Source organism: Trachurus japonicus, chromosome 7, assembly GCF_045865225.1.
Source record: "Trachurus japonicus isolate A0001 chromosome 7, Traja_1.0".
Taxonomy (NCBI): domain Eukaryota; kingdom Metazoa; phylum Chordata; class Actinopteri; order Carangiformes; family Carangidae; genus Trachurus; species Trachurus japonicus.
This window is the reverse complement of record NC_140913.1, coordinates 20,207,342-20,232,783: the sequence shown is the minus strand read 5'-3', so window position 1 is coordinate 20,232,783 and position 25,442 is coordinate 20,207,342. Positions and strand designations below refer to the sequence as shown.

Genomic DNA, 25,442 nt, shown 5'->3' with positions numbered 1-25,442 from the left:
TCATGTCCCTTTTAACACATATTACTCTTCTTCTTTAGTTATCCTGCAGTCTGTACTAATAAAAATGATCAGCTGCCATTTATCCACTTGCCTATGGAATGGTGGAAAACTTTGCAGGATGTCATTACTCAGTAAGTTGGAAGAAAATTTCACAACCTGAGTCACTGAGCAATTTTTTTCCCCCCTCTCTTGCTCATTAAAACTGTGAAAAGTGGAAAAATATCACAGTGGGGATGAAACTAGAGTGATATCAAACTAAGATGTTTTTTTTGTGTGGTTATTTTCCACACTCCCAGGACGGTTTGCAGGTTGTCATAAAGGCCTGATGATTCTGTGAATTCTGCGGAGTTTGGCACACCACGGTGGTGTCGGCCTCGGTGTCAGCCCTGGTGGCCCTGTCCCTTCCAAGGCGAGCTGTTGGGGGTGACTGCTGTGGCCTTTTGGAGTTGCCACTCCCTTCAGAGATTGATGAATTGATGGTGGGGCTGCTGCCAGTGTGTCTGTGCCCTGGGCGAAGGCGTCCCGGTTACGGGTGGGAATCCCAGCTATGGCATCCGCCCTGGGGCTACTATTGTAGCCGTCCTGCAGGGGGCCCTGGGGGCTGGTGGCCGCGGGAGCAGCTCTGACCCACATACTGCTGTCACACCCCTGGAGACACAGCGGCACTCTCCCCTACATGGACCTCTGATTGGCTCTGATGAAACGACTCCGTGAAGTGCAGCTATTATACAGGGAAACTACCTGATTGTGCCAGACCTCTCTTGGTGACAGCAGTGAGGAAAGGCCAAAAGAGAAAGGCGACATACATCCATGTCGACCCCACCATTTGACCTGTTCTCTCCATACAAATGTCCACTGCTAGATTTTTGATAATTAAACTTGTTAAATGTGCTGTTAATTAATCTGGGTGAGTTTTGGCTAAGAACTCATATAAGTTTCAAGTGTCTACCCATAGTTGTTGGGCCTTCACTGTGGTGCATGATGTCTGTGCATGGTTTGATACTACAATACTGTTTTCACAGTGGAAGAGTTTACCTTAAATCTGAGTTTAGGGGTGTACACATTATTTTGTGACATCACAACTAGTTCACCTTCCAATATACTAATATCTGTAACCTCACACAAAGTGGAAATGTATAACCTTTGAAGCCAGTAAACACTTTGTGTCTATCAGTTTGCATACATAGATGTTGAAGTCAAAAAACAAGAGGTACTGTAGATATAAATCTAGTGGTTTCCTATGAATCTGTTTATTTATTTTGACAGAATGTACAAGGATAATTATGAGTCAAAGTTGTGTTTTTATGGTGTAAAACGTGTGGGATTTTTTTTTTTTTAAAAGGCTGTGATCTAAATAAATATACAGATGATTAAGCCCATAAAGCCTTCACTGAGTTAAATCATAACCACGGTAAATGATGACACGGGAGAATTTGTGTCTTTTTCTTTTATTGACCGATCAACGCAGTGCCAGTTAATCATCAAATCATTCAACACTTTTGCACCAGTTTGTGCTGTTTTTATTTCCTCCACTTAATAAATTCATTTCCAGTTTGTTCCTGTTTGAAAAACATATTATTAACAGCTGGAATGTTGTGCAGTCTGGCTTTTCTTCATTTTTCAAGTCTAAAGTCTGCCAATAGTCACTGAGAGAGGGATGTTTAGCCACAGTACTGCAAGATCATAGGTGAGATACTTGAATGTTGGACATTCCTACATACAAACCTGTTATCAAAGAGAAATTAACCACTGGCAATATAAGGCCACGAAAAACAATGTTCACACCAAATGAATGTAATAGAGGGCACATCACACACACAAGCTGCTGTCAGTTACACATGTCTGCCAACACACTGAACCCAATATCTACAGGTGTATCAACGACACGTTCAATTAGACCGCGAATACCATGATATACTTTTCTTGTTACATAAACATATATACAGTTGCGCTGACATAGAAAAGCATGCTTTTGCATATTAGAAGGTTGTTCGGTAAACTTTACACTAAATCCTTAACATTTATCGGTACAGCATTGTTCCAACCAGCAGCAGTAATTTAGACTAACAAATATAGTCTGAGGAAACAAGCCATTATAATTCACCTTTATTACAGATCTTGTACAGTATTAACATGCCTTATGATGCAGTATTACTATCATCCTCTCTCCTATTGTTTTCAAATTATGTGATTTGTGAACACTCAAAAAGACAACCAGTTGATCTAGTTAGCAAATTAAGAAAAAAAACAACACTAAAATCAACAATTTCCCTTTGATCCAAAATAAATAAATACTCCATCCAAAAATACAAGGAAAAAAACAGACATTACATTTTGTACAACAATAATGCATCTAGAGTTATTTTGTGCAACATGGTACACAGAGATACGGTCAACACAAGAAACACATATAATGTCACGCCAATTAGGGATGAGTAAATCAGGATGACAGGCAATGTGAGTTCTTTTGAACAGATGTAGTATAGCTGCTTGCACAAACTGCCTTAAAAAATAAACATTCAGAACCATGTAAGCTCTCTAATATTGCCAATCACATGCTCTGCTGCATCACTCTGCCAGGCCAATAGCAGCATTTTTTTTTCTAAGTCACAGAGCAAGCACAGTGTGCCTGTTCTGTCATCTGTATCAGTTCAACTATCACACCTCACTGATGCCAGACAAACTGTTTTAACCCTTACCGAGCCGGGCGAGTGGACGACGAACAAATCATTATTTACAGCAGCGGCCTGCAGTGGTTCACAGCTCTTACAAGCCCATGAGCAAGTATTGGGATATCTCCATGCAGACTGGGAAGCAGTAATATACAGTGATATGGAGGCTTCTTTTTTTTCCACCAGCTGCCTTAGCAGTGAATGCACGTTGCAATAAAGGGAGAGACAGAACATGATGCACTTAGAAAAGAAAATCAATAAATAAACACGTGAACAAATAAATACATGTTGACAAAAATAAAACGACTATCCTGTATATGTCAGCAGATTTAGTGTTTGAGAAAATAAATACAAAAATAATCAACCAATCTGAACCAACGTACGTTTTCAGTCAAATAAATGAAGCTCTACTAGAGTGTATAATTTGTTGGTGGTAAAACATCTGCATGGACGGCAAATGACAACTTGACATTTATCAGAGCCTGTGTGAATACAATGTTTTCAGACAACGTGATAGTATTCTGAGATAATAATAGTATTCACACTATACTATTATGACATTCTTTATAATTTACATCAAGTATCTGAGAGAAGGATGCTCTGCCATCATGAGACTAGATTTATCACATTTTCTGAACAAATTAAGAAGTGATGGAGGTAAAGGTCAGGTCATAGACTGTCAAGAGGGGGAAATACATATGCCTCCACAACAACATTATACTATTACATCCCGATATTTATGTATTCAGCTTATAGAATGTAAGTCGCTTTGATCAACTTCGACACCATTGGTTTGTATATGATTAAAAACACTCACCGCAGATCCAAACGAATTAAATAAAGTAAATAAAATAGAAGTGTTTGGGGGGGAGAAAGCCATTGAGAGTCACCCCCTGGGAGCTTTTCAGCACCGCCTCTCCGTGTAAACACAATGGATCCATTATAACCTCTACCTGGAGCTGGCACCCAGGCTCTTCCCCGCTCTGCCGACCGAACTCTTCACTTCTTGTTCTTCAGCTGATTGGCCAGCCAGTCCAGGCCCTCGTAGAGACCGTCGCCGCTGGTGGCACAGGTGGCCTGAATGTACCAGTTACGGTGGCGTAAGGAGTGCAGCCCCAGCTTGTCTGTGATCTCTGCAGCGTTCATGGCATTGGGCAGGTCCTGGATAAGAGCGACGAAGTGACAAAAGACACGGGTGTTGGCGAAGACGCAGGCAACAAAGTAGGAAATGTGCAGGCAGAGATGAAAAAGAGAAAAGAAAAAGGACGTACCTGTTTGTTGGCAAAGACCAGGAGAACGGCGTCCCGCAGCTCGTCCTCAGCCAGCATCCTCATCAGCTCCTCCCGAGCTTCGTTCACCCGCTCCCGGTCGTTGCTGTCCACCACAAAGATCAAGCCTGGGAGGAGAGATGAGAGCTGGTGGCAGAGTCTTTTTGAGGATTACAAGACAAAAACCATCAGCTCGGCTATGCCAGAATCAGTTCCATCCCACTTTCTAGCAAAATGCTGACATCATATTGTTAAAAAAAAACCACATTGCTCAATCAGGCTTTTTCATTGTCCAGGCTTTCAACGTGACTAAGACGGTAATGATTTGAAACAGTTGGAGGCTGTTTGCAGATGACATCATGTAGCATTAGTCAAAAGTGCCCTCAGGTGCTGGGGGTGACTGTGTGCTGCAGGATCTGCCACAGGACTAGAGAGGCCTTGTGTTTACTTCATCATGGCTGACTACTGCATCATCTGAAGGGCTGCTGCTCTGGCTCACCCTGGGTGTTCTGGAAGTAGTGCCTCCACAGGGGACGGATCTTGTCCTGGCCACCCACGTCCCACACGGTGAAGCTGATGTTCTTGTACTCCACCGTCTCTACGTTGAAACCTGAATAAAAAGCATATGCAAATTAAGAAATTAGTTACATAAGCAGGATAAACTCAGAGACAGATGTTTTATATAATGCTATCAATAATGAATTCTTTCCTCACGCACCAATTGTGGGGATGGTGGTGACAATCTCCCCCAGCTTCAGCTTGTAGAGGATGGTGGTTTTTCCAGCAGCATCCAGCCCCACCATGAGAATCCTCATCTCCTTCTTGCCTATCAGGCTCTTCAACAGATTCCCGAAGATGTTCCCCATGATGACTGCCGGCTCTCACCTCAGCTGCAACAGAACTGTCACACAGCAAGTTGGAAGATACACTTTATATATAGCAACAAAGCTGCCAAAACAAACCACATTTAGAGTCAAAAACCACACACACACACACAAAAAAAATCCCACAGGGAGACACAGTAGCTCTTCAAAATCAACTCTCGACATCACCACCTCGTTACAGCTGAAAGCCACCTCAGAGGAAAAGCCAATAAAGGCATACTTCACACCTCGGCAGGCACTTGACCTGACTTAAAGGCTGTTGCTTTACACTTTGACAGCTCACTGGGGAAAGCAGCCGCCATACTGGATCTCTGTAATGTGGATCAGCTTTCATGTGGTGCAGAGTAACCACCTTTCATGCTGTTTGCAAGCAATTGAATAAACACCAGAGCAACAATCAATTCATATTACACCGCAGTATATGATTCGTTAGTTTAGCTTGAGTGATGGATATCTTTCAGATGTGTGATTGTTCTTTTTTAGTCTCTTTTATTTATTGCTTACCCTATTCTTACTATCTTTTTGAAATGTGGAGGGAGGCAATGCAAGTATAATAATTTCATTGCATGGTTTTTAACGTATGTGTAGGCTATATGACAATAAATATCTTGAATCTTGAATATATCTTGTGCTCACACTAACGTGGGTTTACTGTTGTTTATTCATAGAGGCGACTCTATAACAGGCCAGCTCTGCAGTCAACTTGGTCTCTAGCCTATTCCACCTGCAGGTGCATCATATATCTGAGGGTATATACAAGAAGGGAAAAAAAGCATACAGAATAATGTGTGGCAGACGGAGCATCCATATTTATCTCTATTTATATTTAATGATTATAAGAGCGGCCGAAAACCCACTGACTAGCTCCATGTCCATTCATTTCTATCAAATACACAGGCTACAGCTGCTAGCGTAGCCCATCACAGCTGCAGTGGCCGCACATCCATGTAGGGTACATCTGTCATAATGCGAAGGGAAGACGGCTGCTGCTGCTGCTGCTGCTGCTGCTGCTGCTGCTGCTGCTGCTGCTGCAGTCCAAACAGGCGGTGCATGTGAATGAATCACATTACGCATAACTTGATGTAATAATAATCATTGGTAGCGCTGTTCGTTAGCAACAATATTAGCTAATGTCGTCAGGATTCAAGACGAGTAAAAAAAAAAAAAAAAAAAAAAATTCTCCGGGTCAATTTCTGTGTTGTAATCCCCCCCCCCCTTTGTACAGTCACGACAGGCGCACCATTACTCGGCCCAATGTCGTCGTTTCACGGCCGTTTATTTACCAAGGAGGCGAAACGAGATGTTAAAAACAGCAACGGATACGCTGCATCCACCCTTTAACACTCCTATACATCTTTGAACATTTTCTGCATTTGCATCTCATTCAACACTTACCCGTCAACGGCGGGCGGGCAGGCTACCAGCTGGACTCAGGCAAAAGGACTGGATGACAGTCTCGCGAGGAACTCCGGCTGTGACACTGTGTAATCTCGCGGTATTTGGACTGCCATGAGCATCTCTCACATTTGTCATCCCGGATGACTTGTGAGAGGCCAGGAGCACAGCTGCAGGGCGACTAATTGAATTGTCTCTTTATAAAACATGAAAATGATGACCTTTAACATCCTCATCAATCCCCTTTGAGATTGTACCTTCTTAAGTGATGTTCAAACACGTTTAAGACATAATTCCTACACAGTATTCGTTTTGACCAATACACTTTCCTTGTGTTTAAATGTTAGGCTAGGCTATTTGTGTGCTGTTACAGGGTCTAAACCAATATGAAATGTAACAAAGAGTCTGCAGGCAAACATGCTTGAATAATTAAAACCGGAATCATCTTAATGAATAAGTAAATGGCTGCCTGTAATAGGATGCCAAGTGATACTTCCTGGCAGCAGTCCCTCTGTGTGTCACATATAATGAGGTGACAGGAGGCAACTAAACATAGACAGAATCAATATTGTAGCAGGTTACTAACCCTAGGTGCTGTTTGTTTTTTGTTTTTTAATTTTTAAGATAGGCCTATTGTGTATTTAAAAGGTGATATTGTACTATTATGTGGTTTTAGCCTACAGGTGACAAGGAATAGGGAACTCCACCTATTTCCAAAGTGTAACTTTTTACCTATGAACCATCAGAAAAACAAACCCATTGTTATTAGATGACACACCCATGACCTGCCCCACAGCCACACGTGAATCCGACATTTGTCTCCTCTTCCTCTCTGCTGTGTGTCAGTCAGCGGTCCGGTAATAGATGTGTTTATCAATTCGGTGGTGAAGGCAGAAGGAATAAAGAGGGGAGCAGATGTTTGCAGCTGCAGACCAGATTACGGGGTGGAGTGCATGGTGGGGGAGCCTGCCGAGTTTGTGTGCACAGGGAGTTTTGAGAGGGTTACAGCGGGCTCGGGTGGTGGCAGCAGAGGTGGGGTGGGGAGTTATGACTTAAAGGAGCCTTTCCTCTGAAGTGTCTGCCAGCGTGCACCCCAGCAAACACAATCACAAGTCTCGTTGGTTCTGCTAGCTGAACTAATGAGGGCCTGCGCGTCGAGGGCAGGGGCTTTGATGTTCTGGGTAGCTGGCTCCTTGTGTTTTCTCTCCCGCTCTCCTTCTCTGCCTGTCCCACATCAAAAATGAAAGGGGAGTTGAGAAGCAGATGTTTTGAGGCATGTATTTATACAGAGTACACTTTATTCACCCCCTTCTCCATACTCCACTTGTCCTTTGCTTCTGCATCTCTGCTATACGTAGCGCGAGGATCTATCTCTCTATCTTTATATCCAACTAAACGCACTAAATCGCCTTACTTTATACATATAATCATCCTGTCAATCAAAGTGGGTAACTTTTATCTCTCCTAACTTCCTCTCTCTGCGTCCCTCTCTTTAATTTCAGCCCTGTCTGGTTGTCATTACTCAGGAGAGAGAGAGAGAGGAGGGGGGGGGGGCGGTCAATGTGTTGCTATGCATGTGTCTATGTCTGCAGCGATGAGGGGGAGAATGGGAAAGAGAGAAAAAGAGTGAAGAGAGGGAGAGAAAGCAATCCCAGGCTGTCCACCAACCTCTGTCTCACACATGGGAGAAACAGTGACAGGAAATTCCCTTTTGCAGCAGCTCCAGGGTGAAATGATAAAGGAATAAAGAAATGCAAACCAGAAATCCAGTCCCTTATCATTCCCTACCAGTCGCTGTCTCCTCTTTATTCCCGCACTAAATACCAAACAGACAGAACAGTTAATTCAGCCACTGGCACTACCATTCCTCAGGAGTCAAGGGATATTTACCCAAGTCCATCCAAACAAGACTTAATTGGTATTAAATCCTATATAGCAGGAGAGGTTCTCCCAGTAGACTGAGCGAGGAGACAGTTTGGATCATATCTAGGAATGCTGCCGTCATAAATCCAGTCAGGTGCTGACATTAGCACTTTGCTAAATCTGCAGTGTAACTAGAATGAGGGTGCAAATCACTCGGGTCACCAGGAGTTCTGACAGCTCATGTGTGCACACCAGCATGCATGTTTTTGATTGTGCATCGGTGCCAGCATTTCTACATGTAAGTGTCTTTGTACATAAAACCATGCATGTGTTTATGTTTGTGTAGTCTGTCTCCCAGGTAACAGGGACACAGCGTCCCAGCAGCACGTGGTTCAGCGAGTCCCTTCCTTGGCTATGAACTCTGGACAGATGATCCCCTCAGATGCTCACACAGCAAAGACTGGTATAATCACCCCCACTCTCTGCTCTCTTGATGCTTCTCTCCAGTAATAAAAGTCATACTTTAAGGAAACAATATCCTGCGGCCATAAAAAGTCCTTCTCTCAGCATGAAGTGGCCATAAAAAAGGCTCTCACCTCCCAAATCTGTAGTGCGTAGAGCTTACCCCCCATTTACACAGCAACAGACACACACGCTCAAACATACACAGACCCTTCAGTATCGGTTCAAGACTAAAGCAGGTCCATCTCTCACTTTGACATGTACTACATGTGGGAAGAATCTAAGGAGTGCTCAGACTGATGAAATGGACAAAAGTAAGCACAGAATAATAAGGTCTCAGTCAAGATTTCATAGGAAAATGACACAAATCACATCACAGGTACACCAAGAGGAAGCATAATTCTGTCCTAATATTGACATGAATTCATGAAAAACAGGACCACTAGCGACCACTCTCATGAAGTCATTACTATAGTTACAATGGTATAAATAAATGTAAATGATTAGTTATTCACCGTAAGGGATCGAAGGGCTGAATCTGTTTTTCAGACGGATATTGCCTCAACTTTTCAATCTTCAGTTTTACAAGTATACCAGCAAAGCTTATAAAAGTCCTGCATTTGCTTTCCACCTGAAAGATTTCTGTCTAACATATCGGTCCTTAAAACACTGTAAAAAAACAAACAAACAAACAAATAAAACAATCCTGTATCTTGTCTTCTGTTTGTTAAAAACCTTTGTTTGAAAGAATTTTGAGACTGACTTCCAAATAAATATCACTCCTCTGACTGAGTCACAGGTGCAAAATACTGTCGGGTGACACGTAAGATAAACTGCAATGAGACTTCGTTGTCTGACAGCACTGGTTCCCCACCCTGAGCCACTCGGCCGGCTTCAGTCTGTCATTAACTAGAAACAAAAAGACAGCGCCAACACAATAATAATATTAATAATAATACATTTACAAATATACATGTACACATAAAAATACACAGCTACTGTACAAGGAGATGAGTCAGCATGTAGACACTGAGATAGCAATGCTTTTTTGTTGTTGCTTGCCTTTGTTTTGTGGGACAGAGAAGATGGGGTATGGGCCATTTTCATGGCTGAGAGGGCAGCGTCTAAACAGACCATGGCAAGACAAATGACATGAGTCACCTCTTCAATCTCTGACTTGGCATTTGAGAACAACAGCGGCTACAAAGAGAAAATGGATCCCAGATGATGGACCAAAAAAAGGATAGGGGGAGAGTAAACAGATTTCTCTCGGAGAGTTACACAAAGAGCAAAACAAACGACAGGAGTGGGCGAAGGGACAGGCTTGCCATCTCGAGTCCTGAGCGGGTAAAGGCAGCTGGGGATGGGAGAAGTGGAATCTACTTGCATACATTGACCCACTCTGTGAGACGACACTCCTCGCAAAGCACGTAGCAGCACCAGTGAAAGCGGCAATTGCAGCGCTCACTGCGAGTCTGTTTCAGGATGTTGTGTCCGCGGCCGCAGCACAGTGAGCTACAGCTGTCTGTGCTGTGGCTGGTTTTGTTGCAGATGCGTCCTTGTGTACCTGGAGAGTCTAACGAGGCATCGCGCTCACAAAAGTCAGGAGACTTCTCAAAGTACACCAGCTCTCTGGACATGCTGCGACGACGGCCTCCGTTGAGCCCCGCTGCACTCCCACCGGCGCCGCTTCCCGTTCGAGGGTTGAAGACCCCATTGTTCTTATTCTGGGAGTTGACAAAAATGGCCGACAGGAACTTTTCCTTAAGTATAGAACCCACTAGTCGGAACTCTGGAGACACGTGCCAACAGGTCTTAAACTGACAGCTCCCTGACGTGCCGTGACATTTGCACTTCCTCTTCATGTTGTCAGTCACTGTCTGTATAGAGAAAGGTGAAATTATGTAAGCAAAAAAAGGAATGCGTTGATGACTCTGAAGATGACATATTCAATGTTAGACTGCTAGACAAGTGTTGATGAGCACATTATTCACCTGTCGTCCCACCCGGTTGTTATGTATCCTCATGCGTGCGTGGATATCACGTGGAGACCCGCTGGCGTCGAGCCAGTCCCTGGAGAAACGTTCTCCAAAGCGGACGTCATGACTGCAGCCCCCCCACTCCCAGGTCTCCTGCATGGAGCTCAGCTCATCTGGTAAAGACTTGAGCAGGGCAGAGGGGTGGGTGGAGCGCAGGTTAGTGGGCAGGTCACCATGGCGACCATTTAACTCCAAGGATAATGACCGTGTCATGCCGATGCCTACCCCACCCTTCTGCAGGGTCTGCAGCTGCAGCTGTGTGAGTTTCAGCCGGATCTTGTCATCGTCCTGGCGACGCTTGGCCTCACAGCCACACCCCCGCAGCTTGCCCATGCTGCAGGCCGAGGCCACAGAGTGAGCCACACCCGCTGCCAATAAGGCCAGGGAGAAGGCACTCTCGCGGAAACCTGGGATCAGGAGATGGACCCACAGAGTAGAGAATGATTCACAGTGCAGCCCTTAAATTGCATATCTCTCCTCTTACATCGACATCTCTCCCACCATAAACCTCAGGTCACATTTTGACCATCATTAGTTTGCTTTTTAGACTCTCACCCCTGTTGAGGATGGTGTTGTGGTGTGGCAGCTTGCCAAGGCCCTCGAGTGAGGAGCAGTTCCAGCGCTGGTCTCGGAACTGGTTCTGGCATTCGTGGATGGCCACCTGGATGCCCTGCAGAGCGGAGGCTGTGACATCGGGACTCCGCACACACATACGCATCTGACGCTTACTGAGGCCTGCCAACCTCAGGCACACTGAGTTAGGGGTTAGCACTGGATCTCCTGCCACCTTCAGGCTGAGGATATCATTACACAGCACCCTGCAGAGAGAGAACGACAGAGAGAGGGAAAGGGGGAGAGTTAGTGTGGGGGAGGATGGAGGGGGGGGGGGTCATTAGTCAAATCCAAAGCAGTATGTGGCAGCGGGAGGTGTTTTGGAAAGTTCAGAAAATCTGAAAAATACAAAACAAAAGCAGACAAAAACTTAACTTATGAAGGATGTGCAACAAACCCCATCTCGTCTCCATGGGATTTGCTGGATACACTTTGCAATAAAATGTGTTAATCAATTGCACAAGTATTTACTAGTGTTTCTACTGATGTTGCTTAAAGGAGGACAAAATATAATTCTAAACAGATCGTCCAGCTGTGTAGTCCAAAAAACAGAAAGTAAACTGCCAAATACATCATAAGGAGAAATAACAACTGTGGCATTTACAGTGAATTTTGTGTGTCATTGCTCAGACTTGACAAAGGCAAAAAAAAAAAAAAAGTAAACATTGAGGCTAAAGTTTAAGTATTACACTAAATCAACCTGTGAAATCAGATGCAGATGTTTAACTTTTTGCCTGGATTTGTTAAATATCCGTTTCAATCATACATTACAGTAGCTTCCCAAACTCTTGTCGAATTGCATGAAGCCAGACCCCGCATGTACCATCAACTCTCCTGGCGCTCTCAAGTGCACTTACGTTAATGCAGGTGACATAAGTGCTGCTGCCAAAATCAGGAACTGGTCCCAACGGAGTTTGTATGATAGCTCCATTTTGTTAAGCGTCTTTCGCGACGTGACATTAAAACACGCGTGGTAAAGTCGCGTACTGAATAAGAATATGGAAAAGAAGAAGAAGAGTGAAGTATTATCGATGCACCGCCAAACGACCAAAGAGTGAAGACGGAGAACAGAGGAGCTCGGGGGCGAGAGTAAACGGGAGGGGGGGCGGGAGGGGGGAGAAAGAGGCGAGGGGAGGAGATGCCTCCACAGGCGACTGTTTGCAAAAATATTGGCCAATATGAAAGTGAGATCAACAGTTGATCGTTTTATTATTTGACAATGGGGCCATTCGTCCGAGCGTAAAATGACGTCTCCAAACTTTTACGCACGGACACCACTTCCCAAAAATGTGCGCACAACGGTCATTGGGTAATCTAAAAATAATGGATATTAAACATAATATCTAATAGTTCATAGAAATATGAATCTATTTATTCCAGACTTGTGTCGGTAGAGTGGGTGGCATAGATGTCCAGCTTAGTAGACTGGGAACAAAGAAACGCTCAGTAAAATGAAATATGGAAAGTCAAAGAAGATTTTGTTGGGGGTGAGGTAAATGATGGATGGGGGGAGGGGAGAGCTGCTGGTTCCACTGTACGACAGGGAGGCAGCAGCAGGCAGGCGGCTCCGCTAACAGACCCTCCAACAATACTGTTTTTAGTCATGTGCCCCCCGCCCCCTCCACCCACCTCCACCAGAGCGGCTGTTCCTCATTGTTGTGTTTGAAACAACTTCACTTTGTCACTCCAAAGTCTTTATTTCAGGGTATAAAATTATTATATGCATACATTAAGGGAGTGACCGTTTTTTGTGTGATTATTTACCACATTATGGCATCCCTCACTAAATCAAATAGCAATTTATGGATTCACAGATGCAACACAGGAACCTGCGCTTAACGAACTTAAAAACGTTTCATGCATATTGAAGGAAAGTTTCTTAATTATACATTCAAATTCGTTTTTCACGCTCAGCAATGATCAGGCCTTCATGACACCAGATTCCCGGGCCTTCTTAGCGGTCTCGGCATCGAATCAATCAACTAATTGATCTTGATTATTCAAATGAAGTGTTGCTGAATCAACAGGTCAATCACACAGAGTTGAGTGGCACTGCTGATTATCCCACGAATTAAAAATGTTTTCTCGACCGGATCTCCAACAATAACCGACACCGCTGCTACTGGAGGCAAGTAGGTGCATGCGGGCTACTTTCATAAAATTAAGTTAAAACCCCCCTCAAACACGGTTCGCATAGTGACACCAATTCATCTAATCTCCTTCCATTCCCTAAGCTGCGGCAATGAAAAGTGCATTAGCATTCTGGCTTGGCGTGTATATCTAAGTGGCTTAAAAAGTGATTTGAAGTTGATTTGTATATAAAAGGCCCCCTTTATCCGGATTGAAGCTCTAATCTGCTCGGTGTCGCATGACTGCTCCAGGAAACCCGTTTGAGCACCTTCATATAAGGCTGAAGTATAAACGTAGGATGGCTGTCATTTTACAAAAGCCCACTTCCTTTTACTGTCATCTGAGGGAGAGAGAGAGACAGAGAGGGAACGAGACAGAGGAAGGGAGAGAGATTATTCAGCCAACAGCCGCTGCAGTGACTAATGTGGAACATGCAAATTAGCAGATAAATGTCACATAATGAAACATTCACCCAAAGAACCAACATGGAGAAGTTTGGGGACATTTAAGCTTGCTCCATAGTCTGGGGTTAGTTGGAGATGCCGCAAAGTGGCTCAAGCTGTGATTACACTGTGCTACATGTGCGTCGAGGGAGGTCTGCAGGCCAGATGTTTGGAATGGTTTTTACTCGTCCCCCTCTTTTCCTTGTTCATCATACATCAAACCTCTGATTGGAGACCGTATTTAATGTCTCCCGCGTTCGCAAAAATACTTAAGTAGCCCAGCAGGTAGTGTGAGTTATAGGACAACTAAGAATGTATTATTGCTTCTTTAGTATTCAGGCGTTGTTTGTGCGTGTGCGTCATGCGCTAGCTATAAAGAATGAGCATATTAGTCTTGTTTATTGGGCCTGATCTAAATTAGTGTCTAAATTTGTTGGGATTCTGGTAGAAGGCGTGTTTAACTAGGAAATTGCTTAGCCATAATATTGTAAAATCAGTGTTTACATGTAAAAGGATTAGTGTTGGAGTGAAGGCAGCGTACAGAAATGTCCTTAGTCACTGCACATTTCGAGAGCCCGTCTGTAGAAAGGAGGAGGAGATGTGGTTAGGGAGTAGGCTAATCCAACCACCGGGTAAAAAGGGCAGTTTTAGATGGCTCATATTCCGCTGTAACTGTATTGCACCGTGACACCAGCTTTGAGCGGCGGCGGTGGAGCACCAAACCGGGCGCACCCACAGCATCTGTACCAACACATCCCTGCTTCAGGGTCACTTCAGCTCTCTGCAAGACTGGATGTGGAAGCAAGCGCATGCTTCCAGTGGGAAAATACTCTCAGCTGCACACTTTTTTCTTTCTTTCTTTTTTTTTTTTACTACAAGGAATCGATTCTGTGATGACCGTGAGATTCCACAAGTAATATGCGCAACACTGTGGATTGCTTGTTTTTTTCTCTTCCTTTCTCCTTTCTGCCCAGTTGTGTTTCCTTATTCATTGTGCGCCCTATGAAGAGCATTAACTATCCCTCCCTCCAATCCTATTGAAAGGGCTCCGAAAAAAACAGAGGGAGATGAGAGCAGCAAATCCCTTTTTTATTCCCCTCGTAGCGCTCAATAAGAGAAGAATGTGTTGCCTATCAGTCACCGAGGGGATCAAGTCTTCGGGACTGTCCCACGCGTTCAATGCGCCGTGCAGAGCATCACTGAGAGAGACAGAGTGAAGAGGACTGCAGCAGCAGTAGCATCCTGCCTGGACACTTCACATCATTTAGCAACCTGTCTCCACTCAAGATCCATTTAAGTCAATTAAGGGCTGCCCGCTTCTCTCACCTTTCAAGCCCTCTCACTGGACTGTGGCCTGGTGAGTATATCCACCTTGCAGCGTGCGCATTTTCATCCAAATTCAACCGGGGATCATTAGCCCCAAAATAAAATTATTAACAATATTATTCAAGGCACTGCGAAGTAGTATAACCTGCACTGCAAGACTGTTTATTTCTTTATGTTACTATAGGCTGCTTGTTTATTCTAAGGCTCTTTTTTTTCCAATACAAAATTTGTATGTCTGTAGTAGAGAATTGCAGATATATCTAACTGTTTAACATATTTAAACATGTTTGGGGTTTTTTTTTAATTGCTAAATTTTGACATTTTCCTCCTCACATCTGACCTGAAGACACGATGAGGAGTCTGGCGCTGCTGTTAGGGGTTAAAGCCGCCTGCATCCTGCTGGTGTCTTCGCTCTCAGGCACAGGGGCCGTCAACAACAGCGGCCGGTGGTGGTGAGTTCACCCAGATGCTCTTATGAGATGCATTCATTTCACTTATCAGCATCCATGCTCTCGAAAAGCTCCAGGACCGGGGAGGAGAAGACCAGTTACAGCGTTTTATTGGGCAACCACAGTCCATGCATGCGTGCTCGAAATAATGTGTTAGTTTTGGCATCGTTCACAACTTCTGTTCAGAAACCGCATGATATTAAAGCTTGTGGGAGTTTTTTTTTTTTTTTTTTAAACTGTCGTTTTCCAATTACTCCACGTGAGCTCCAACTATAAACTATCTAACATTTTCTAATTTAATGTCATTAGAGAGGAATTAGCTACAGCGGATTATCTATTTAACAATGAACGAATTACATTTGTAATAATTACAGTTTTACCTTTTATTTGCGGTAGATTTAATTTACTCCCTCTCTCTGCTTCCCTGTCATTTGGACAGTGTGGTTTGAACAGGAGACAACATTTTTCAGTCCAATGTGGTATAAATTAAATATGGATTTATTTCATAGTTGAAATAAATCCCACACGAGCTTTCACCCACGGTCGTGTTGATCCAATACTGTACATTCCTCTTGTCTATACAGCGACAGGAACCTAAAAGAGCCAATTGCATAATATTTAAAAACAAAAATTGGATCTGTATTGTTTTGCGTCAGTGGGATTATTGCCTTGCTTGTTTAAAAAATCTATAAACTGTGGGCTGGGTTTGTTGAGGGAATGATTTCACGAAAGTTTCTTGTCGTTTTTGCGGTGTCATCAGTTAGACAGCATTTGCGCACATGAGTCCGGGCGTTTTCAAATGTTTAAAAAGTCATCTGAAATCCAAGGAAACAAATAGAAAAAAAAGCCACGGTTGAGTTTTGGAAATAAAAACATCCAAAAGACGGTATTATTATTAATGTTCCAAAGACTCGCCACACTTCTGTCTGGGTCAGCCCTCAAACAGGCCAAGACTTGCCCGCTTTTCCGGATAATAACGCTTAACAGGAGACACAGCCATTACACTACACACGAATCCCAAAATGTTGACACAGAAATCACACAGAAATTGCCAGCAGATAGAGTAAGGAAAATTATAGCTTACAGCCTTTGGAGTGAAATACTTGAAGGGTTCTGAAACATGAGCACAATAAAAGAGTGCATTTAAGCCATGTTCAGTGATCCAACACTTGTATAAAACTGACAGAATACAGGTGCCATTTTTGGACACCAACTTTAACAGTTTAGAAACGATAATACCAGAATATTTTCTAATATCATGTGGGGGAGGGACAGCATAAACCTAGGAATTAATGGAATGGAAATGTCTTATTATGATTTTGTATGCTACTCAGGGGATAAAGTAGGCCTAAAGTAGGTTTTCAAATTGTACACAGAGCGTTTTTAAATTTAAAGCATGCAATCCTCTTATGTGAATGTCTACTCCTAGACATTTTGACATGAACGGACAAATCTGTATCAGAAATTCATGCTCGGTCTGAGCAGAAGGCCTCAAATGTCAAAGGTTGATCAGCGGACAGGAGAAAAAGAGCAGGAAAAAAAAGAGTCAATGTTTCAGATAGCACAGATGTGAACCCATGAAAGAATGTACAAAACCACTCAGCTATTGCAATCTCACAGCGTGATGTTTGACCTGAATATTTTAATAATTAAATAGAAATATTACACTGAAAAGTAATTCCAGCCATATCTAGGCCAAGTGATTTTTGACATACCCAGAGGTGAAATTACCAGTTTCATGTTCTTTGCCAAAACCAGAAACCTGCATGTTGACCCAGAGACTTACTGTCTCCTAATCGTCTTGGAAGAGCACACCACATTGTTTGTTATTGTAGTACACAATGAAAATAAAGGCACAACACTTGATGAGCTGCCAAGACACATCAGTTTGAGAGTTTAGCAGGTCACATAAAGAGCTAAATGTATAAACAGCCAGCTCCTTCATTCTAACTTCCCTTGTCCTTGTGTTGTGCCAGGGGTATTGTCAATGTGGCCTCCTCATCCAACCTCCTCACCAATTCCAAGAACGTGCAGTTGGTCCTGGACCCAAGCCTGGCTCTTCTGAGTCGTCGCCAGCGCCGGCTGATTCGGCAGAATCCTGGCATCTTGCACGCCATTGCTGCTGGGCTGCACACTGCCATAAAGGAGTGCAAGTGGCAGTTCCGCAACCGCCGCTGGAATTGCCCGACCACCCACAGCCCAGCAATTTTTGGCAAAATTGTCAATCGTGGTGAGATTCTATTGTCTTTCTCATCAGGCAATATTTGGATAATTTTGGGCAGGATGTAATGTAATCTCTTGTACACATACAAATGGCTTTGTCTCGAAATTGTTTTTAAATTTTCGGCAAAAATTGGCCAATCCAAGTCTAAAAGGCTGGATCAAGTTTTGATGGAAAGTTTTGATGTTGTTTCTTCAGGTTGCCGAGAGACAGCATTTGTATTTGCCATTACCAGCGCAGGGGTGACCCATGCTGTGGCCCGCTCATGCTCAGAAGGGGCCATTGAGTCGTGCACATGCGATTACCGCCGCCGAGGTCCTGGAGGGCCAGACTGGCACTGGGGGGGCTGCAGTGACAATGTGGACTTTGGCCGAATGTTCAGCCAGGAGTTTGTGGACTCCAGTGAGAGGGGTAGAGATCTGCGCTACCTCACCAACCTACACAACAACGAAGCTGGCAGAATGGTAAGGATTTGAAACTCAAATATGCCATAGTCGTTTTTCATCATGTGCTACAAATGCATTTGTGTAAGATTTCATGAGCGGTCTTTGGTCTTCCTCTATGCAGACTGTATCATCAGAGATGCGTCAGGAGTGTAAGTGCCATGGCATGTCTGGCTCCTGCACCGTACGTACCTGTTGGATGCGCTTGCCAAGCTTTCGCACAGTGGGAGACTTTCTTAAGGACCGGTTTGATGGAGCATCCAGAGTTGTTTATGCCAACAAAGGAAGCAACCGAGCCTCTCACCGAGCTGACCCTCGCCACCTGGAACCTGAAAACCCGGCCCACAAACCCCCGTCTGCGATGGACCTGGTCTATTTTGAGAAATCGCCAAACTTCTGCTCCTACAATGGCAAAACTGGAACTTTGGGAACTTCTGGGAGAACATGCAACAGCTCCTCTCCAGGCCTCGATGGATGTGAACTGCTATGCTGTGGACGTGGGTTTAAGACCCGGACTGAGACTGTGACTGAACGTTGCCACTGCACCTTCCACTGGTGCTGTCATGTCAGCTGCTTGAACTGCACCAGTACACGAACATTACACCAGTGTCTATGATCACAGGTGGAACACTGAGCGAATGTTTAGGCATGTGTGAAAAGCAAAGAAGAACTTCTTAGCAAAACAGGCAGTTGGCTTTGAGATCTTATGTAGAAGCTATAGAAGCTTCAAGGCGGGTAAACTCATACAGGGAACACTGATAGAAAAATTCAGTTGCTTTCTTTTTCTTTACGGTAAGAGGGGGAGAAAAGCACAAATACACAAACAGGTCACAGGGGGATATGTGCTTACTCCTTACCTTGATGCTATTAAGAGGGTATTTAAACACTACATCCATCCATGAAGAATGGAAACCATCCACATCCCACAAGTGTTTACACTGCGGAGAAACAGAAATAGAAGTAAAGGGACAAAATGATGTAGAGAATTGGTTGCTCTAACCAGGTACTACTAGAAACCTCTTCTCCCCTGTTGAGGGCAGAGTGGACACAATGTTTCACAGATGTTTCTGTGGCCGGAGAGCCACAAGCATGTTCTCTCATAAACTCGTGAAGACCTCTGACAAGAGGGAAGTTATTTTTAAAAAATCTATGTTTTGTTTTCTTTTGCTGAAGTTTGGCTTCTTTCACGTGAAACCGTGTGAAGTTTAACTTCGGGATGGGCCGTCTGTTCCCAACTTGTGTACTTAGGCCCTGGATGCAGCCCAACCACTTATATTTTCCTCACCGCATTTGCCCTTTTTATTTAGACTTCTCTGGAGCTGAATACACCTCAACCCTGATTTGCCACTCTGACTCACCACAGGATGGTCCTGATGTTACACGACTAAGACCAGTGCTCGCCAAGGAAAACAGAACTGACTGAACAAATTTTACTGAGGCAAAGTAATTTGAATGTATTATCAATACACTGAATATCGTGGTATCACTTTATGTAGTTTGGCAAATCAGAGGGGTCAATATAAAAAAAAAAAATTGAATGTGAGCAGCAGAATCTCACTATGGTCTCAAAATGAAAACGAATATTATTCTTATACCTATACTGAAGTAACAAAATGACCCGAAATTCTTAGACTCTAGCATTACAGTGGTCCAGGTTTAAAGTAGGCAAATGTTAGGCTAGGCTGTAAAAAAAAAAAAAAAAAAAAGCAGCTATGTCTCAGATAAAACATTTTATTTTGAAAGAACTTCTGCAGAAGAAATTATACTGTATATCAGCTAAGAGAACCAAAATACTGTATATATTGAAATATATGAATATATTTATAATGACGTATCTTGTAAGTTTGCTGAATGATTTATGCACATGTCAGTGGCTGGAGAATATACTATCATTAGTGTCAAGTCAGGAGATGCTTTGATCTTATGCCTTTTTCCTATTTTTGGTGTAATGTAGCTGACACAAAACCGACTCTCACTAGAAACAGAACATCATCACTTCTTTGCTTGTTTCCTGTAAAAACACTTGTGTTTGGTCATGCACTGAATATTTACCTTTTTTTTTAATTACTGTAAATACAAAATATTTATTTCCTGCGATTTTTTATACCGTTATAGAGAGATGTAAGAGAAGACATTTTTAGAATTTAATCAAAAGATTTAGGTTCCAGTTGGTTTTGTATTGTATGATAGAACAATAAAGTCTATATTTTCAATTAAGTTGCTGTCCTGAATATGTATCAAAGGATGCCATTATGCCTGTTGTAGTTTCTGTGTTTAAGATGGTTTTGACAACCAACCAAGTGAACATATAAGCCTGTCCCTGGGTGTCCTTTGCTTAATCCTATTACCATCACCAAAGCAGCCTTTTCCCTCAGCTCACAAAACATCCCTCCATCAGTGCTCCCAACCACAGAGACAGCTCCAGCTTATCCAACCACATACCTTATTTTATACAGGATTTTACTATATTTAATGTTTTGCTTCATTTGTTTAATGTCGGAAGGAAATAAAGAAATAGTATAAAAACTAATGAAAACTTAAGACTACCCCAATCCCTGGCAACTTGACTAACCACGGGAGTTTGGAAAGCTTTGCACTTTCTCCTCAGCCCACCACAGCACAGGAGCAGCCAGGGTCATCCAGACAGACCACAGTGGAGACACAGTGAGGCCACCAACACACACTCAAATGTCCAAAGGTCCCAATAACAGAGCAACAAAACTGTAGCTATAACGACTGACTGGGTGACAGTGTAATATGAAAAATGTTCTGAATTGAAAGATACAATACAAGATGTCAAGGAGGTGCTTTTCCTGTGGCATACAATTAGAGCAAGTTAGGTATGAAAATTAGGTTGAGATTCAGTTCTTGAAACTTATGAGGGGACAAGAAAAAATAGATAATAATGAGCTAAAATGGCAGATAAATTAGAGTTGTGATGAGATGCATGGCGTATGAAAGCAGGATGAGAGACAGAAAATGTATAATCATTAGAATAATGCCTCTCGACAAAACTATTATTCTGTTTATTGTCACAGAGGAACATGATGACACTCTAAAACATGGTATTGCTCCAGTATAATATGACAAAGAGCAAAAAGTTGGGGACATTGAAAGCAGAAATGATGGGCAAACATGGTTCCACAGAAGAAAAAAACAAAAGAAAAGAAAGAGAAAGTGGCAGACAATTTTAAAGAAAGAAAGAAGGCAGGGTTCACATCCCAGGCGTGAGAGTGAGGTGGGAGAGTTGGTACAGAGTGAGTGGAGGGGGTGCTGCCTGTGGGAGTGCTGAGGAGTCAGTGATAATTAGCTCAATTAGTGACAAAGGCAGTGTAATAAATACCGACTTAGTGTCTGGGTCCCTGCTGGCCTCTCCCTGCGCAGCCTGCGATGTGGCCCTGGCCTGACGGACAATTCATTAAACTGACAAAATACCCCACCGTCCAGGCGTGACGCAGCGAGTTAGCCCCCTACAGGCCCAGCTCATTGTTCTAATTGTCTGGGCTGGAGTCACTTTGTGGCCGCCTCCTCCTTCACCCACCCCGCCTTCACACCCTGCCTTCAAAAAACCCATGGAGTTAATGCCCCTACCTTACTCTGTAAGTAGGTGATCGGCAGGTTGGAAAAAAAAAAAGCAGTAAGAGTTCCTTGGGGTGGGGTGAGTGGTGGGGGAGGCAGTGGGATTAGCGAATGGAGGTTGCCTGGGAGTGTTGGGAGCAGCACTGATCGGAATGTAGGAGAGATGAGTCCAGAAGCTCGGATGCGGGACAAAGCGAGAGTTAATAAGGAAAGATTGAAGGGGCTGGCGACAATGGGCCGCCACCCGAGTCGAGATGAAATTGCTTCCGAGGATTATTGGGAGACGGTGTGAGCGTTGTAGGCTTTTTGTGTTGAGTGTGTGTTTGGTTGGGCATTTGTGTGTTTGTGCTTCAGTGTGTGTGCAGGGGCAAGGGGGAGTGCTGGATTGATGGCTGCCCCTCTGGTTGGGGAGCAGGGGACCAGGGGAGGCTAACCGGCTGTTCCCACAGTCTGTTCTGCTGCAGCCACCTTTGACACACGGGGCTGCCAGGCGGCGAGCAGGCAGCCATGGTAAGAAGGGCACAAACAAAAACAACAGCTTCACTAAACAAAAGTGACTGTCTATGGAAGGCCAGTGGAGAAGGACAGGGTGGAGGTGAGAGGGAGAGGGTGTGAGCGGGGAAGAAAGGAAGGAGAGCAGCAAGTGTGACAGGGAGGATAAAAAAATCCAGAGATGGCACAAGTTGTATAGTTTAGTGAGATCCTGCCCACTAATGTATCACCGATACGTCAACATATTAGAACAACATTTACGCAGCAGTATTTACTTTCTAAACTGACAAGTAAATAAAGGTTAGTTAACTTTGGTTCTGGGGCTTATTTAGTGTTACAAGGTCAATTTCCTCTAAGTATGAAAGTGCGTTTTCATTTAATCACCAAAACGGCTTCACTGAACCATTATCTGCTCTTTATAGGACCCCTAACCTCAGGAGCGACATAACAAGAGGAAGGGGTCAACGTTAATACACCAACTTTACGAGGGTGTTCATGATTTAAGCTTGAGCGAGGAAACCGTTTTCACTGGCCCAAATTATTTTCCTCGCAATAATGTAGCAATCTGCTCAATCACCAGAGAACATGCAGAGGCAATGACATGGCATAATGAAGGCACAGCAGCTACGTATTAAAATTCCTGCTAAATTGTGGAAAAATGTTTGCCCGTTGGGTGGAGTTGGCTTTAATTTGAGGGGTGTATGATAAAGAATTTAGAACTGGGTTTGGGTCACCGCACTGAATGATAGGCTGCTCGCAGTGGTTTTGATGGACAATGTGGCGTGGCTTGGATCGGATCTGGCGCACAATACTGATTTGACTTCCGTGCTGCCCCAACATTTCATTGTAATGCTAGCATTCAATTACGAGCCAAGTTTCAAATAATTAGTTGCCCTGTTATGATGGGAGCACCTTTACCCCACTCATATAATAATCAGAAGTATTTATTTTGGTGACCACAGGGCTGTTATGTAAAAAGATATATATTTATGACCTCATCAGACACACATGGCATAAAAACTTAAAATCAACGAAAACTCACCTAAAGTTACAGAAAACTACCAAGTGCCTTAAAATTGGTCAATCCAATGGGTCAGATGTAGTTAAGTGCAATTCAGATTTCTAGGAAACAATGAAAAGAGCCTGAGTGTGCATATGTGTGTGAGTTTGTGCGCATACTCAGGCCAGTGTGTGTGTGTGTGGGTGTGCGGATGGCAGCTGGGAGGCAGACACGGTCCAGGAGAATCATCCCCTAGCAACTGACCTTTTCAGCAGATGGCAGTTCCAGAGTAACAGCCACCCAGCATCACAATGGCCGTGGCCTCCTAACATCTCCATCACTTCATCATCTACCGGCCTGCCACAACCTGTCACACAGGAGAGAGGGAAAGATACATTCATCCCAGCGAACATAGATGCATATACATGCACTTAAGCGTCCTCTCTTTTTTTATCCTCTCACTCCGAGTCCAAGGCATTCCCCACACACCAGTTGGAGTCTGAGCTCGACTCTTCTCATGTTCCTGGGGGTATGCAGCAGGGCAGCCGAAGAGATGAGAGGAGGATAGATTTAGGAGAGACACAGCGGACGCTCGCTGCTGTCCGCAAACCTCCAGACACTCTCAAACCACTGTTTTCCGTTGTTGGGTTTTCTGCACATAGTGAATCAGGGTGGGAATGTGGACAGACCACTCGACCACGGTGAGCAATCAGTATGATGTCTGTGGTCAGGCTCTGTGCCCCTGGGGAGCAAGATTGAGAGCGAGCCCTGCAGTTAAGGTGGGAGGGATATAAATTTTGCGGTGTTTGTGCGTGCATGTGTGTGTGGGTTTGTGAGATGTCAGCACACTTCACACGTGTATAAAGATGTTCTGAATTGTAGCCTCCTGCATATGAACACAGCGAATCTGCATGGGGTAATGATATGGGTTAAGTTATCAAACCTCCACCCCACCCAGCTGCACTTACATAACATGTCCTCTTATGGTTGTCTTGGCTTGATAGCTTTGTCTCTGCTACGCCAGTCAGATAAACACCTTATCGCCACGAAGCTTCACCTCTAAGTACTGTAAATGCAGAAGTGGCCTTCAGTTCATCGCAAACACTGAATTGTCAGCTTTAAATGCCATCTGACAAAGGATTTGGAAGGCACAGGCAATAATTTGGTGAGAACAATTATCCAATAAGAAGCTGGGTCTCCCCAATCACACACCTGTGAATAATTAACCTGGCAAGGCCAGACAAGTGACAACAAACAGAGCGACATGTCAAAATCAGTTCCACTGGGATTAAGTGTTTTAGTTAGAAAACTGTGTGACAGACTGCAACTCTGACTGTATTTAACCACTGTATATTCCAGGGGAGATCTTATGCTAGCAAACACTATAAATTCTGCTGTAAACAGAGTGGTAATGACAGGGGAAAAACTTTGACCAACACTGGAATATGTTTACAGACATCTGACAATGTATGGGTACAGCACAGCAACATTTCAGCCCTAAGATCCACATGAAATATGAGCAGAAACCAATGGAGTCTATGTGACACAACATAAGCCTGTGCATAATTTCACCTGTCAGCAGGGATGAAGCCTCTATTTATTCAAATCAAATAGGCTAGCCAGTGATGAATTGCCGCAATACGTCTCTGGCTATATTGGATTTTAAGACTTTGCTTGATCCAAATGTGTCTTTGTGAAACTAACACTGGTTTTGATTGAAAGATGTTTTTTGAAAAGTATAATGTATTGTTTTATTTGCCTAGATATGAGATCATTTGTGCTACAAAGTGAAATAAGACTAACCAGAGCGGGTCAAAACGATTATATATGTATTGTGTTTCACCAATACAGAGGAGTCTGATCAGTGTCTTTGCAGCTGAACCACCTTGACATTATTTGGACCACAACATGCCATCTCGAGTCAAACAACGGCGTTGAGAAATCTCTGATGGCATGGGGGCCATTATCTCTAATCTGCTAATACTGTTGGAGACAAAAGGAAAAATGCTCAGTTTTTGGTTTTAATTACAAGCTGTGTTTTACAGCAACAGTGGGCGAAGGCTCAGCACTGACACAGCAGTAGAGGAATGTTTATTTGCTGCAGTTTAGGAGCTGAGTGGCTATGACACATTCCTGTGTCACTGGCTGTCCCGCTCACAGACAC

The 25,442-nt window shown here is 43.7% G+C and overlaps 3 protein-coding genes across 5 annotated transcripts; 1 reads left to right on the top strand and 2 right to left on the bottom strand.

Annotated features, from left to right (window-relative positions):
- Positions 1-1,440: 1,440 nt before the first annotated feature.
- Positions 1,441-6,392, bottom strand: arf3a (ADP-ribosylation factor 3a). The gene is made up of 5 exons (XM_085781994.1): positions 6,220-6,392; positions 4,659-4,841; positions 4,440-4,550; positions 3,944-4,068; positions 1,441-3,833 (listed from the first exon to the last, which is right to left on the bottom strand). The coding sequence occupies exons 2-5, from the start codon at positions 4,804-4,806 to the stop codon at positions 3,672-3,674; spliced, it is 546 nt and encodes a 181-aa protein (XP_085638120.1). The 5' UTR covers positions 4,807-4,841; positions 6,220-6,392; the 3' UTR covers positions 1,441-3,671.
- A 3,095-nt stretch (positions 6,393-9,487) lies between these two features.
- On the bottom strand, positions 9,488-23,645 carry wnt10b (wingless-type MMTV integration site family, member 10b). 3 transcript variants are annotated; one of them, XM_085781993.1, is made up of 5 exons: positions 23,543-23,645; positions 11,139-11,401; positions 10,809-10,990; positions 10,539-10,706; positions 9,488-10,424 (listed from the first exon to the last, which is right to left on the bottom strand). In XM_085781993.1, exons 1-5 carry the CDS (start codon positions 23,614-23,616, stop codon positions 9,924-9,926), a joined length of 1,188 nt encoding a protein of 395 aa, XP_085638119.1. In that variant the 5' UTR covers positions 23,617-23,645; the 3' UTR covers positions 9,488-9,923. The 3 variants fall into 3 exon arrangements, with proteins under 3 accessions (XP_085638119.1, XP_085638117.1, XP_085638118.1); XM_085781991.1 differs by having other exon boundaries at positions 10,539-10,990; XM_085781992.1 differs by lacking the exon at positions 23,543-23,645 and adding an exon at positions 12,053-12,246 and having other exon boundaries at positions 10,539-10,990.
- Positions 14,259-20,420, top strand: wnt1 (wingless-type MMTV integration site family, member 1). The gene is made up of 5 exons (XM_085781990.1): positions 14,259-15,125; positions 15,441-15,546; positions 17,520-17,773; positions 17,963-18,228; positions 18,332-20,420. Exons 2-5 carry the CDS (start codon positions 15,446-15,448, stop codon positions 18,821-18,823), a joined length of 1,113 nt encoding a protein of 370 aa, XP_085638116.1. The 5' UTR covers positions 14,259-15,125; positions 15,441-15,445; the 3' UTR covers positions 18,824-20,420.
- Positions 23,646-25,442: the final 1,797 nt, after the last annotated feature.

Coding starts and splice junctions, on each gene's coding strand:
- arf3a (XM_085781994.1), bottom strand. CDS start 4,806: ATGGGGAACATCTTCGGGAATCTGTTGAAGAGCCTGATAGGCAAGAAG. Junction 4,069..4,439: donor CTACTTCCAGAACACCCAGG/GTGAGCCAGAGC, acceptor CTCTCCTCCCAG/GCTTGATCTTTGTGGTGGAC. Junction 3,834..3,943: donor TGGTCTTTGCCAACAAACAG/GTACGTCCTTTT, acceptor GCTCTTATCCAG/GACCTGCCCAATGCCATGAA.
- wnt1 (XM_085781990.1), top strand. CDS start 15,446: ATGAGGAGTCTGGCGCTGCTGTTAGGGGTTAAAGCCGCCTGCATCCTG. Junction 15,547..17,519: donor AACAACAGCGGCCGGTGGTG/GTGAGTTCACCC, acceptor GTGTTGTGCCAG/GGGTATTGTCAATGTGGCCT. Junction 17,774..17,962: donor TGGCAAAATTGTCAATCGTG/GTGAGATTCTAT, acceptor TTGTTTCTTCAG/GTTGCCGAGAGACAGCATTT.
- wnt10b (XM_085781991.1), bottom strand. CDS start 23,616: ATGGAGATGTTAGGAGGCCACGGCCATTGTGATGCTGGGTGGCTGTTA. Junction 11,402..23,542: donor AACTGCCATCTGCTGAAAAG/GTCAGTTGCTAG, acceptor CTCTCTCTGCAG/GGTGCTGTGTAATGATATCC. Junction 10,425..10,538: donor ACAACCGGGTGGGACGACAG/GTGAATAATGTG, acceptor TTCTCTATACAG/ACAGTGACTGACAACATGAA.